The sequence below is a fragment of the Lagenorhynchus albirostris genome, chromosome 5 (assembly GCF_949774975.1).
Source record: "Lagenorhynchus albirostris chromosome 5, mLagAlb1.1, whole genome shotgun sequence".
NCBI classification, from domain to species: domain Eukaryota; kingdom Metazoa; phylum Chordata; class Mammalia; order Artiodactyla; family Delphinidae; genus Lagenorhynchus; species Lagenorhynchus albirostris.
This window is the reverse complement of record NC_083099.1, coordinates 73,849,148-73,864,889: the sequence shown is the minus strand read 5'-3', so window position 1 is coordinate 73,864,889 and position 15,742 is coordinate 73,849,148. Positions and strand designations below refer to the sequence as shown.

The 15,742-nt window shown below is 36.2% G+C and overlaps 1 protein-coding gene across 1 annotated transcript in view; it reads right to left on the bottom strand.

Moving 5' to 3' along the window:
* Positions 1-15,742, bottom strand: part of UBXN7 (UBX domain protein 7) — a 68,457-nt gene that overhangs the window by 34,297 nt on the left and 18,418 nt on the right. Inside the window, exons 2-5 of the mRNA XM_060150381.1 lie at positions 13,491-13,638; positions 10,728-10,795; positions 4,936-5,001; positions 3,591-3,703 (exon numbers count right to left, since the gene is read on the bottom strand). Coding sequence (XP_060006364.1) covers positions 3,591-3,703; positions 4,936-5,001; positions 10,728-10,795; positions 13,491-13,638 — 395 coding nt within the window. The remainder of the gene's footprint in view (positions 1-3,590; positions 3,704-4,935; positions 5,002-10,727; positions 10,796-13,490; positions 13,639-15,742) is intronic.

Below are 15,742 nucleotides of genomic sequence, written 5' to 3'. Positions count from 1 at the left end.
ATGTAGAGAACAAACGTATGGACACAAAGCAGGGAAAGCGGTGCGGGGGTGTAGGTGGTTGTGTGATGAATTGGGTGATTGGGATTGACATGTATACACTGATGTGTATAAAACTGATGAGTAATAACCTGCTGTATAAAAAAATAAATAAAATTTAAAAATTAAAAAAAAAAATAGAGGGCTTTCCTGGTGGTGCAGTGGCTGAGAGTCCGCCTGCCGATGCAGGGGACACGGGTTCGTGCCCCGGTCCAGGAGGATCCCACATGCCGCGTAGCGGCTGGGCCTGTGAGCCATGGCTGCTGAGCCTGCGGGTCCAGAGCCTGTGCTCCGCAACGGGAGAGGCCACAGCAGTGAGAGGCCTGTGTACCAAAAAAATAAAATAAAATAAAATAGAATCTCCAATTTTCAGCTAAGCATCTTGATTTCCCAGTGTCCTTTGCAAGTAGGTGTGGCCACATTGCTAAGTTCTGTTACCAAGTCCAAGCTTGCTCTGCTCGCCGCACGACAGGCCAATAAATCCAGAGATGAGGTGTTGAGGCAAGGGACTTTATTCAGAAAGCCGGTGGACCATGAGGACGGCAGACTAGTGTCTCAAAAGAACCACCTTATCGTGGTTTGGATGCCAGTTTCTTTTATAGAACAGAAAGGGGGAGGAGATGAGGAAGTAAAAAGGCCGTTAATTTTTGCAAATATCCCCTGGAATGGCCAGCCTTGGGGAGGGGATGTGTTAATTTCTTCTTTCTTGCAGCCATCCACAGGTGGACAGGGTTAGGATGCTTCCCTGAACAAAGGCACTTTGGTTTAGCTTTCAGACAGAGGGGCACGGTTCCCTGAGGCAGGCCATTATATATAGACAGTATCCTTTTAGTGAGCAAAAGCAGCAGAAAGCAACGATTACAGTAAAAGCAACAGATTCAACATGTAGTCAGATTTGGCTCTTCCCTGTTACAATTCTGGTCAATGGAATGTGAGAAGTGATGTGTATTACCTCTAGGTTGTGCCTTTAAAGGGAAAAGGTGTACCCTTCTCGGTCACTCCCTTCCTTCATGCTAACTGAAAAGCAAACATGGTAGTAAGCCACCTTGAATCATATAGACAAGGGCAAGCAAGACCTTGCAGAATAGGACAGAAAAAAACTGCATTCCTAATAACTTCATAGAGCAGAACCATCCTAACAGCATGGACTTCTATCTTGTTTAAGTTACTGTTTGTTTTATTCCTGGTCTCTCTCACACATAGTTAAATCTTTATCCCAATACACATAATCCCCATCCCCTAGAACAAGGCCTTGCAACAGGAGGCCTCACTAAATATTTACTGAATGAACAAGTGAACTAATCAATCTCTCATCTGGTTAGCATAAGCCAGAACCCTTGAACATGGTCTACCTCTAGTTACATTAAGAAATAATAAAGTCTATGAGCTTCCCTGGTGGCACAGTGGTTAAGAATCCACCTGCCAATGCAGGGGACATGGGTTCGAGCCCTGGTCTGGGAAGATCCCACATGCCATGGAGCAACTAAGCCCATGCGCCACAACTACTGAGCCTGCGCTCTACAGCCTGTGAGCCACAACTACTGAGCCCGTGTGCCACAACTACTGAAGCCCATGCACCTAGAGCAGTGCTCCACAAGAGAAGCCACTGCACCGCAACAAAGATTAGCCCCTGCGTGCAGCAAGGAAGACCCAACGCAGCCAAAAATAAAATAAATTAAATTAAATTAAAAAAAAAAAAAGAAAGAAAGAAGGAAGTCTAGTTTCTACACCTATAAAACTGTGGCTCAGATCTATATCTAATTCAAACCTGTGGGTCCTGCCTGAGCAGCCAGACTATTCCTTTAATTTTTAATATTCACCTCTCTAAATTTCAGTGAACTTAATTTTGTATATTACTTCCCTAATTTCTATAAAACTAATGGATGTATCATTAGTCATAATGAAATGCCTACTTTTTCTGGGAATGTTTATATCATTTAAAGGCTTGTAAATGATAAAGTTGAGTATTATCAGTGAAAAAAATGAAGACTGTTGAAAACAACATAGGTCACAAAATTCAAAGAAAAAAGGTGACACAACTTAACAAAATGAATCAAACTTCAGATGACAGTATCAAGAAAGATTCACGGGTTTCCCTGGTGGCACAGTGGTTGAGAGTCCACCTGCCAATGCAGGGGACATGGGTTCGTGCCCTGGTGCGGGAAGATCCCACATGCCGTGGAGCGGCTGGGCCCATAAGCTATGGCCATGGAGCCTGTGCTCCGCAAAGGGAGAGGCCACAGCAGTGAGAGGCCCGCGTACCCCAAAAAAAAAAAAAAAAAGATTCACATTTTCCCTTAATAACAAGCAGCAGAGTAACTGCTTTTTATGAGCCCAAAGTGACAAAATTAAATCAAGCTCAGAGTTATTTAGTTAAGCCCCAGAGCAACACAGAAGCTAATGAAAATAGAAAGCACATCAAAACAAACTCAGTTCCTTTTTGTCTTACATATTGTGCTATTCTGTCAATGGTTATATTATCACCAGAACAGTAGAAAGGATAGGCAGTTACCATGTTAAAGATCATGAACGAAAGATGAAGAAAACTGAGGAGACATCTAACCTGACATCTTTGAGCTGATAAATGAACACCAGACTCCCTGAACTTTATTTACACAACAAAAAGAAACACATTTAATCAAATCTCCATCATCTGGATTTTGTTACACGTGGCCAAACACTTTCAGAAATTACAGAAATTACAGAAATTCAGAAATTACAATTCAGAAAATTAAAGAATTCAGAAGGAAAAAGCTTACAGTTAAATTTCTTAACCTAAATATTTCATTTAGGCTAGTTTAAGAGTATGTCTAAGGACAAAATTGTTTTTAAAAAACAATCAAAATTCACTTCTAAATATGTAGCTACTAACGTCATTTTTACAGTTATTGTTTGGCCTACTTTATCCTAACAGAAAAGACTTACCTGAAATTTCAGTGCTTTACATCTACAGAAATGCTCTTCTGATTCAAAAGAGAGTTAACATGATAGTCAACACACAAAAGCAAGTTGTTTGAACACTTCAACAGAAGAATATTTAAAATCCTAACTAAACGCATTCATTTACCAAATACCGTGTTCCTATTAAATGCTAGAGACTGGGTCCCACGGATCACCAAAATAAAAAGAAACATGGTTCCCCTGCCCTCAGCTTGTAATTTAGCAGACAATCATATAAACCTGCTCCGGAAAGTTTTCCTTTGGCTTCAGCTAAATTAAAACAAGAACTAAGGGAGAACATACTCCGCAACCATAGGGATATTCTTTTAAAACACACTAGGATCCTCATAAAAATATGGGTAAAAGATACCTACAAACAACTCACAAATGGCCAAAACACACACACACACACACAATATTCTCAGCAGTAAGTAGTAATTAAAAATATATAAACTTTTAAGAAATATAAATCAATGTAACCTTCTAGGTATTTCATACTTACTATGACGCCAATTCTCTATATGCTGAAAACTTTTTTTTGCTCTTAGAAAGAAAAACTCCACTAAAAATGCAAGAAGATTCATAGCTCAGGCTTAGAATCTCCAACAACTTACTGTTTCAAAGCTGCCTTTATGCATCAAATCAATGGGTGGCCGGAAGAGATCTGCAAGGGTAGTTAGTTTCTTATCTATTGCTCCTCCATTTCTTAATTCCTGTTCTTGCCGAACTGCAACACAGGAGGATGAGAAAGTTTCAATTAGCCATAAAATAAGTCATGAATCTTGCATTTTAAAAAAAATGTAACAGTTGCAAGAACTAACGAACAATGTGCTTGACCTCAAATGCAAATGCAAAGATCTAAGGCTGACTCTGAAAAAAAATACAAAGCCAGGTGGGGCGGGAGTCTTAAGACGTGGTGCTCTCTATCCAAAGATAAGGATAAAAATGGAAATTATGTAAGAGTCACTTATTCAAAATATTTCCTTCACATACTCAAAACTAACTTTAGCACAGGAGAAAACTTTCATCTTCATTTATCTATTTCTGAAACTCATCCTAATTTATCTAGCTACATTCTAGTTGTTTCTAGCTACATTCCCAATCTTGAAAGATTATGGCAGTGAGACAGAATGACTACTGCTGTCATCTTCTCCTGGAAGGGCACAGGATTCCCTGGATGACCTGAGTCAGTCTGGATTCCACATCAACTCTCAAGTTACAAGACCTATCTGTGCTTCAATGAGCTCATTATAAATTATTACAAAATCAAATATGGTTCAAGAGTTTCTCATATATTCTCTAAACATAACTGTCTTTTCTCTAGGATTCCATTGCTAAATCAGTACTAATTCCACTAAAAGGAGAAGGCCAAGACTCATTCTTATTCAACAGAAAGATATAAACCTATTCCAAACAACTGTTGCCACAATGTTAATAGTGGCTGCTTTGGGTAGTATGGCCTTTTCTTCTTCTATTTTCCAATCCCTATAATAACCATTTTCATTGTGGTCATTCCTTTAACTGACATATATCAGGATCCTGAGGAAAATCAGTTTTTTATTTTATTATCGTCAGCATTTAAGTGCTCATTCAGAAACAGATTAAGTTTGTAAATTACCATATTTCTCACATTATATCCATCTCCCTTATTCTTCTATAACCAAGTAGGTTAGAATCTGGAACAATTCAGCTCAAGGGGGAGTTAATAACAATCACAGACTGAATTCATAATTTAGTTTTTAAATAAGATGAATTCTCAAAGTTACTAGGCCTAATATTAATCATCTTCTTAAGAAAAAAACTTATATAAAACAAACTAGGATCTTGACCTGAAGGGGAGTGTGTGGGTGCTTTTCCACCTTGTGGTTTTAATCTGTGGGAGAGGAGACAGGGGAGAAAGACAATGAGAGAGGGAGAGGGAGGGAAAAAGAGATGATAAACTGGTTCATAGATACTTACTAGTTTCAGTTTGGAAATCCCGGAAACCATCAAATATTGAACGTGCAGGCCGTCGTCTTTTAGGAGCTATAGGAGGAAAAAATAGAATTGATACAAAAAGTTAAACATTAATTTTGTAACAATTCTAAAAATGTCCTTATCTATAGCAATTTCTTATTTTAAGACACTCAGACTCATAATGGTGCCCTCCTTCAAAATATAAAATACTTCAAAAACCTTCAAGGCATTCATATATAATTAACCATCTTGAGCCCAATCATATTTTACAAAAAAGAAAATTAAGGCCCAGTTAAAAAACTTGGCCAAACTTGTGTAAAAAGATAGGAAGAAAGATTTTGAGGATGACTTCCCATGGCGATGAAGCTACATACATGCTGCAAATACATAATTCAGGTTAGCCTAAATGATCTGCCTACCCTTTAGTATAATACTTGAGTAAGTTCTAAACCATAATATTTAAGAACTACCTCTTAGTAAGTGGATACACATGCAGAATTATAAACACCAAAAAACTGTAATTTCGGAAGAAAAATTTTTCCTACAGTGAACAGAAAAATGAACAGAACCAACGTCCTTTGATACCCTTGTATAGCGTCTATTACCCAGTCCTTAAGTATTGTACAGATAAAGCTGAAAAAGCAATCATCAACACGTTATCTTCCTGTATGTTCTTAAACACAAAAATTTTACCAGGTCTTAAATGGGAAAAGAATCTGAAAAAGAACAGATATATGTATATGTATAGCTGAATTACTTTGCTGTACACCTGAAACTAACACAACATTGTAAACCAACTATACTCCAATAAAAAAAAAAAGTTATCAGGTCATTTATATACATCACAGTAAATAAGGAAATTTAATGATTCTTTCAATATGGGTAACAGTTATTCAGTTGGTTTATGGCAAGCCCCACAAGCACTGCCAGCATGTAACCAGAACGGTGCTACACATTAACAGATGATGATTACATAGTAAGATTAGACAGAAACTATAAAAGTCTCCCATCCCATGTCAAAACATCTTTCCCAACAGCCTGTGTTTGCCATTATATAGGGTAATTCTTTTAATCTAAGAACTACTGAGTTAAAAAACAAAACAAAAAAATAACAAAAGAATGCAGAACCACATGTTAAAAAAATCCCACATTTGCTTAAAGCATTATCAGGTCAGTATATCATTTATGCACATATGTGTATCAGTATTTATATTAAAGAATCACAATATTATCTCTAGGAAAAGGAAATTTGGTAAAAATCAGAGACTTCCATATTTTAGCTTTGTACTGAATTTCAAAATTTAAACTGAATTTTACATATAAATTGTTTTATTTAAATAAATTATTATATAAATTATTAATTTTAAATTTTATTATTTAAACTTATAAAATTTAAATACTGCATTATTTTTCCTCCCTCCCTTTATAAACACGAAGCAAGAAATGTTATTCTTTTCAATCTTGGAACTATTTTTAATCAAGAGTTCCCATCTTAAATGTACATGTTTCTAGCAGCAATAATATTAACTGCTCAAATAATGCTTTCTTAAAACTCATTACCAGATATTACTTAACCATAACAATTAAGAAAGTAAGGTTATCTTAGGATAAGGCATAAAACAGCTGCCTAAGAAAGCATATTATTATTGGGGAGGTAGTACATAGTATATAAAAGGTACTTTTCTTCTACTTTTAAACTGCCAAAGGCAGGCCGGTCAATATTCTACATTCTTCTCTCTCTCTCTCTCTCTCTCTCTCTCACTCCCTGCCCCCACCCCACCCCCCAATTTAGCCTTTCTCTATCATACACTTGATCTCCTGGAGATTCATACTAGCTCCTCTTATTGCTAGCTTTCCAACCACTCTATTTCTTGGGCTCATCACCTGCTCCCATTTGTTTCCCCCTTATATATCCTAAGTCTAACCAAGAATCTCTCCTCAAGCCACAACACCTCTAGCTCTAGGATCATTATTACTCCTGCCTGCCTCTTCAATATGTGGTTTCCTCACTCTTCCAAACCATACGCTATAAGTAAACATCAGTCCTCTGTACTCTCACTCCACTGTCCACATAATAGGAGTGCTGCTCACTGAGGTTAAAGAGACTAAGCTACAAAGAGCTAAAAGAGATTCAAAAAGGAGCTTCATAGAATAGGGGAGGAACAGAGAACAAAATTTAATGAGCAGAGCGACACTGTTTCACATTTTCACAAATCTCTGTTAATAACTGGTATAAGAGAAGACACCTGAATTTTTAGATCTGCTTCTGCATTCAATCTGCTGCTATTCCTTTAGTTCATGTATATGAAGAAAATTAAAATTCAATTTCACACAGACATGTAGTTGTAAAAGGGAAGAGTATTTTAATAGTGTTTTAAGATAATTGTGAACATTCTCCCCTGCTACTACACCAAAGCTCAACCAGTGGTAATTTCTTAAAGGTTGGCTGCAACATGGAATCTGAAATCTTATCAATGAACTTTTCATATTCTGCTCCATTAAAATCCATTAGTCTTATGTGCTACGCAGGCTCTGTGATGGCCCCCGATTATCCCTATCTCCCAGGATTCATAACCTGTGTGTGAACATCTTGAGTATGGGCAGGATCAAATAGAATGTGGCAGAGGTGATGGGAGGTCACTTCCAACAGTTAGGTTACAAAAAGATAGTGGATGGAGCTCTAGTGGTGCAATCTGTTAGCGCACAGTACTTATACAAAAAGATGGTGGCTTCCATCCATCTTGGGCTGCCCTCTCTGGCTCTCTCATTTGCTCTGCAGTAAGGAACTGATGTCTCCAGCCAACCAGCAGCCACGTAAGTAAACTTAGATCTTCCTCTAGTCATGCTCTGAGATGATTGTAGCCCTGGCTGACACCTTGATTATACCCTGTGAGAGACCCTAAACAGAGGCACCCAACTAAGCCACACCTGGATTCCTGACCCACAGAAATGGTGATATAACAAATGTTTGTTTCAGGAAGCTAAATTTTGAAGCGATTTGTTAAACAGCAATAGATATCTAACCTATATTGCATATATAGATACTTACATATAGATCCGAATAGATCTTTCACCCATGCACAATTTTGTAATATTCTGCTTTGGTCATTTGAAAATACTTGTTCACTGAGTTATGCAAATATTCCAAATACTGACCATTTCATCATATGATATTAAAAAAAAATCACCATCTGTTAATGTCACTGCTAACCTCATCAGAAAGCCTTTAAGTACTGGGAAGCTATCAAGCTCACAATCATGCGCATAAACTTTCTAAAATTCTAAGCTCTGCCTGAAAGCCTTTTTTTCTTTTCTTAAATCACTGGCAACAAATAACGTCAGTTGTTTGCCTTGAAGCAGTTAACAGGCTTCGTTCACATTCAAGAAAATGTCTGCCAAATGTTTAAGTCTAAATAACTATAGTTTGTCAGTAATCTTTCAAGGAAAATAATGTTCCATAAAAAAAGCAGCTAGTTTTGCTTTCAACTCAAACAACTGTACAAGTGTTTCACCTTAAAGTAACCAGAGTACTTCAGTATGCAGAAGTGCTTTATGCACACATCCTATTTCATCAAACAGAATAGTTTAAAAATGTGGATCAAGATCAAATGAAATTAATTTTTATTGCTTTGGCTTTTTTTTTTTTTTAAACTGCAAGTGTGTGTCAGTGAAGAATTCAACAAATAGTAGCAGTTTGGTGCCACTGTCCTGATTCAATTAAGATGCAGCAGTATGACCCATCACTGCTTCTGAATTATCAGCCCAAATGTCAACACAGTGAAAAAGGCAAATAACTTGTTAGTATTATTATGAAAACAGTTTTGATCTTACAGACCCACTGAAAGGGCATCAGGGACTCCCTGACCACACTTTGAGAATCACACTTTAAATCAATACTATCCCTGGGACTTCTCTGGTGGTCCAGTGGTTAAGACTCCGCTCTCCCAATGCAGGGGACCTGGGTTCGATCCCTGGTCAGGGAACTAAGATCCCACATACCACTACTAGAGAGCCCGCATGCCACAACTACTAAGCCCGCATGCTCTAGAGCCTGCACGCCACACGAAGACCCAGCGCAGCCAAAATTAATTAATTAATTAATTTTTAAAAAATCGATACTATCCCAAAGAAGAAAATAGTTCTCCAAAAACCTTTTCAAAGTTACAATAAGGTCTAATAATGAAAGTTAGGAATGACTCCCTAACTGTATAAAGTCATTCTCACCCCCCTCACCAAACCAGATGTAGAAGGAAGAAAGTGGAGTTTCAAATGGGAACTCTTTTGCCTCTGTTAAACAGTAAAATAGCACAGAATCCATTTGCTGTAGTCTTCCCCACTCAAAGATCTTGCCTTTATTCCTTGCAATAAAAGAAAGAAAAAGCTTCCAAGGGCATTCCTCAGCTCCAAAATCTATAACATTTATATGAAAAAAAAAAACATGAACAATGCTTTATTACCTCTGGTATATTAAAGGCACAATGACTAGCTAAATTGAACAGTTCAGAAAGCACACATCATATTTCAATATTTAGACCTTATTGTTTTCTTCCTCCCATCTTTATTTCTGAAACTGGAAAGTATATTCTTTATTCCTTTCTACAGTAAACTCAAAGCTCCCAAGTTAAAAATCAATCTTATAACTCTCAACTAAGTTGCTTTTTCAAATCAAAAGATATGGTTTATGTAATTTTCTTCATCCTTTTCTTACAATTTATTTCTTCTTTATTTTAGTTTACCTACGAAACTTTTTATAGGCCTATTTCTCTGCACTGCTGTTCTCAATATATACAATATACATTTCTATGTCTCTACCCAACCAAATCATAACTTCATCTGCTGGGGGGTTTTTTTGTTTTTTTAAATTTTTTTTTTTGCCCATGCCGCATGACATGCGGGATCTTAGTTCCCCAGCCAGGGATTGAACCCCTGCCCATCGCACTGGAAACGCAGAGTCTTAACCACTGGACCGCCAGGGAAGTCCCCTATCTTCTGTTTTTGTTTGTTTTTTTTTTTGCGGTACGTGGGCCTCTCACTGTGGTGGCCTCTCCCGTTGCGGAGCACAGGCTCTGACGTGCAGGCTCAGCGGCCATGGCTCACGGGCCCAGCCGCTCCGCGGCATGTGGGATTTTCCCGGAACGGGGCAGGAACCCATGTCCCCTGCATCGGCAGGCGGACTCTCAACCACTGCACCACCAGGGAAGCCCTCTTCTGTTATTTAATATACCTATTAATGCCTAAAATATCTGGCTCACAAAAGGTAAATAAGTGCTTATTAAAATAAAACTATAAATTTTCTTTAAATTTGATTAAATGTTCCATTTTCTACTATCTTCTCTATGCACCCCAGATAGATATCACAATTTTTTGCATGGATTAGGGATTACTTCCTCCTTTTTTCAATACAAGAACAGCACTTCTAGAAATTAAAAAAGAGTGAAGGTACAGCATATCAAGACAGTAAGGATATGGCAGTCAAGTGGGTACCCAAAAAACAAAATATAATCATAGTCTTTTATCTAATGATAGATTTGTTTCCATTTTAAGGCAGCAGTTCTTTTTGCTTATTTTCCTCCTTTTGGCATTCTGCAACAACTATCAACTTTTTAATCTGGCTCACTCCTCAGAAAGAGCCAATTGTGCAATTTTCCTGAGGGGAGTACAGAATTACAAGATAAGAATCAACTCTACTTGAAGTAACAATCTCTGAGCAAGCCTTCATATCTTTTGATAGCTTCACTAAAATCCCGAAGACAACAATAAAGTCAAATAAAGCTAAGGAAAAAAGGTAAACTTACCACCAAACAAAGGTTCTGGTTCCACCAATATTTCCTGCTTTTGAGGAATTGGGGCACGGACTTCCTCTCTATTAAAAAAAAAAAAAAGTGGGAAAATATCCAAATGAAAACTGTTTTCTGCTACCTATTCTTACCGTAACTATTGTGAACACATTCAAATTAACAAATAAAATGAACAACAGATTTAATGACTTTTAGGAACCACATTAAATTATGATAAATGACTGTCAGATGATTTCCATATAGAGATGAACTGGAATAAAGTACCTGGCATAGATAGTGCAAATGGGTTTATAAAGAAAGAGAACAAACAGAAAAATAAAAAATATTTCTCCTCTCCTCTAAGTTCCCTGCCCTAAATTCTTTAGAAAAAAAAGAAGATAGGAAATTTACAAACACACACACACACACACACACACACACACACACACACACACACACACAAAATTCAGGCAAAAAATTAATGGAAAATATGAGCTTAATAAAAACAATATTACATCAACACTACATCAAATAATAGATAATTAAATCACAGATATATTAAAATAAGCTTAAACAGGCAATTAATTTTATGCTAGTTATGAAGCTGGCTAACAAAGGCAGTACCCTTGAATTATTTATTAAATAGACACTAACATATATAAAACAGAAAAAATACTCTTTTAAAAGCCTAAAAACTCTTCAAAGTTTACCTCCAGAGGGTTTACTAATAATCCATCTCTTCCAGTGAACAATTCTCATTTAAAATATGCTGTAAAAATGGTGTATATCCCTTTATAAATCAGTTTAATTATTTTAGTTTTAACTCAAATACGAAATTCTGCTGATTAATGCTCATAGCAAGTAAGAGTAAGTTTCAAATTTAATATGCTCCCCTTATAATAAATATTAATTTATGTTAGGCCTAATGTTTTTCATTCAGGTGTTTCTAATAGTAATAACTGAGTTTAAGGCCCTGTTTTTGACACCTGAAAGTTGAAACTTCAAAACATACTTTATTTAATACAGTATCAATACTAATTTGTCAACAAAAACTAACATCCTGTAATCAAAGAACAACTAGTTAAACAAAGAAAGCTACAATAAGCCAAATGAGTGAAGGATAAAGGATAATTCAAAATTATGTTAAGCACTCTTTCCTACTGGATTTCAGTCACTGCTCACACACAGAACTGCAATACTCTAAAGAAACAGACAATGTGTCTCTAAGAGGAAGCTCTATTAAATCTCTTTCACCAAAGAGAAACAGGCCATTATCTTAGCAAAACTAAAAACTTCAAACACATCTTTTACCTGAATAGATCTTTCCATTATTGGTATAATTCACCTTACTGTGTGTGTGTGTGTGTGTGTGTGTGTGTGTACAAAGTTATCTCAATCTAAGGCAATTTAATTACTCAAAAAACAAGCCTTAATCTGATGAAATACATCAATTAGGGTGATGGCTTAATTAGTAGTCCCTATACAGAAAGACTTGATTACTACATATTTGAGGTCATCTATTCCAAGACTGCTAGCTACCCAGCAAAATGGAAGAATGGAACAGAAGGTGAACTGTAAAGAAAGAAAATTTTAGTTTAGGAAGTAGGTGCCACTATCAAATGTTAATCAATTAGTAATACAAATAATCTAAGTAAAATTATAATGTAATTCAGCAGGAAAAGACATTCATTAATCAAAACTATTTTTAAGTACAATTAAGAAAACATGTTTTAAACAGTGAGGACTGATATGTCCCCAGAAATCAGCTATGAATACCTGTTATTCAAGTGAATGTAAACTAAATCATGTTTTCATATTAATTTCCATTAAAGATTTGAGTTATGTTGGTGGAGAATGGGCTATCAAACTTGAAATACACAGCCAACATCGATAGGAGAAAACTTATATAACCTCTAGAGTTCACACTTTGTGGGGAAACAATATTACTCTAGAATCTGGAACTAGATAAAAAAAAAAAAAGAGGCAATCATGTCCTGAATGTTTATTTAGCTTTTTAAATCTAATTTAGTAAAAATAAAATCCATGTTTTTGCCTATTCCTATTTAAGGGGATTCTTCTTTTTTAGTATCTCATGTTGTAAACACTGAAGAGTTATAAATGGCTATGAGTATTAAAATCTTATTTAAGGATCTTTGAAATTTTGACTCAAAAATCAGTGTTTTTCATTTGAGTAAAATTCATCTCTAATATTTTCCAAAGACTACTGGAATTTTGCTTAACAGATATTCATTTCAAACTCTCACTGGTATCAAATGTAAAGGGCAGTAAACACCAAATGTATTTATCATCTGTTACTATGCTCTATATATTACAGTTCTATATGCTGAAGGTGCCTCTAAAGATTAGCAACATGTAGCTATTTAGGGCATAAATTTTCTTCAAAAATTTTTTCATGACAACTCAAAACTTTCCTGGGACAATGTAGGAAAATCCAGAATTGCGAAATCTGAGTTTTATTGGGCTTTCCTTCCATATCTGCTACTTAATTGCTGTATAGCTTGGGGAAATGGCTATCCTTCTGCTTCCTCTGTAAAATGTGGATAATAATGCCACCCTATAGGGTTCTTCTGAGGATTAAATAACGGACTTGACAGTGCTGTAGAGAACTTAAAGCATATAAGTATAAAAATTTTCACCTGACACTTTCAGATACTTTCAACTTTTAATTTGTTCAAAACAGAGAATTAACCTAACATGTAAAAATGTAACTGCTCAATTTTGGCAGGGGGTAGCTCCCAATAATAAATAATAAATTCATACTCTGTGTGTGGTCTGACAGTGGAGACACTTGCTGAACTGGTACTTGGCTCTTCAGCGATTCCTCCACCATCCAAAAACATAGTGACTGCCATCTCCAGATTATTGTTGCAGGCTTCAAGCATATGTTTCCCTACACTTTCACTTGCACCTGAAATAGTATAAAAACAAGAAAAAAGTTTAAAAAAAGACACCTTCTTACATTCAGTTCACATTAGAATACAGAATTCCCAAGCAAACAGTACTTTTCCCTCTCTAGAATGAATGATTTTTAAAACAAAAACTGTTTACTTCTATGCTTGTTGGCTGACTACTGTGAAATATACAGAGCTAGAAAAGAAAGCAGCAGCATTAAAAATAGTAGTCTTCCTTCATAATAAAACAAAAACTAAATAAAGCATTATTTGCCATTTCTTTATATGGGCCGACTATATATTTGTTAATAAACTAAAAAAGAAAATGAAAGACTATGCTCTAGAAAGTTAGAAATATTTTGTTAGAAAGAATGCATTCAGTTACCAATTTCTACTTCTATAAGAAAGGAAACACTTTAATAACAACGGGAGAGAAGGGAGATGGGACTTTTTGTCAAAGATATAACTAAGTCAAAATTTGGTAAGAAATGTCAATCTTCATCATTTAAAACTGGCCCTATCATACACTCACTTGTACAGTAAAGCAAGCATAATCTGTTTGATGCAATGTAAACTGGTAAAGCCCTTTAACAAATCAATTTTATAACATGTATCAAGAAACATAATGCCTGTTACTTTTTTGACCCAATAATTTGGGCGTGTGGTCTAAATAAATCTACATAAATCTATATAAAGTCTAAATAAATCTACATAAATCTAGTCTAAATAAACCTATATAAAACACATGCATAAACATATCTATACACATGTCCAGTATAGCTTCAGTTAAAATTGAAAAATTATAGATAACATAAATGTCTAATAGTAGTAGAGTCTAAATTGTAAATCTATTTGGTGGGACATTTTGTGGGCATTAAAAAGCATCTCAGGGGCTTCCCTGGTGGCACTGTGGTTGAGAGTCTGCCTGCCAATGCAGGGGACACAGGTTCGTGCCCCCGTCCGGGAAGATCCCACATGCTGCGGAGCGGCTGGGCCCGTGAGCCATGGCCGCTGAGCCTGCGCGTCCGGAGTCTGTGCTCTGCAACGGGAGAGGCCACAACACTGAGAGGCCCGCGTACCGCCAAAAAAAAAAAAAAAAAGCATCTCAGGTCACAAGAAACTATATTCAATATCCTGTAATAAACCACAATGAAAAAGAAAAAATAAATAAAAAGGGAAAAAAAAAACCATCTTGGGCTTTCCACTTGGGATGACCTTCCTTCTGCCTCAACTGTGTCCCTTAAGAGTCTCCTGCAGTGAAGGCTGTGGGTGTGGGTGTGGTTTTTTGTTTGTTTTTTTGGTCTGACAACGCCTTTGTTTTGCTATTGTTCCTGAAAGACATTTTCACCACTGGATATTCGTTTCTAAGGCTGACAGCTATTTTCTCTCAGTACATTGAAGACAGCATTCCAGTGTCTTCTGTTGTTGCTTCTGAGAAGTAAGTTGCCAGACTAAAGAAAAACATTTTTATACCAATCTGTTGTTTCTCTCTAGTTGCTTTTAAGATCTTCTCTGTCTTTGGTCTTCTGCAGTTTTACTCTATTTCCTGGGGCTAATTTTATTTATCCTCCTTGGGATTCACTGGACTTCCACCATAAGGACTGTTTTCATTTATCAGTTCTGAAAAATTCTCAGACATTTCTATTTAAAAATTACCACACAAGCTTTAAATGATACATTAAACAAGATGGACTTAATTGATATTTATAGGACATTCCACCCAAAAACAACAGCATACACTGTCTTCTCAAGTGCTCATGGAACATTCTCCAGAATAGATCTTATCCTGGGTCACAATTCAAGCCTTGGTAAATTTAAGAAAATTGAAATCGTATCAAGTATCTTTTCCAACCATAATGCTATGAGACTAGATATCAATTACAGGAAAAAAATCTGTGAAAATTACAAACACATGGAGGCTAAACAGTACACTATTAAATAACCAGAGATCAATGAGGAAATCAAAAAATACCTAGAAACAAATGACAATGAAAATACAATGACCCAAAACCTATGGGATGCAGCAAAAGCAGTTCTAAGAGGAAGTTTATAGCAATACAATCTTACCTCAAGACACAAGAAACATCTCAGATAAACAACCTAAACTTACACCTAAAGCAA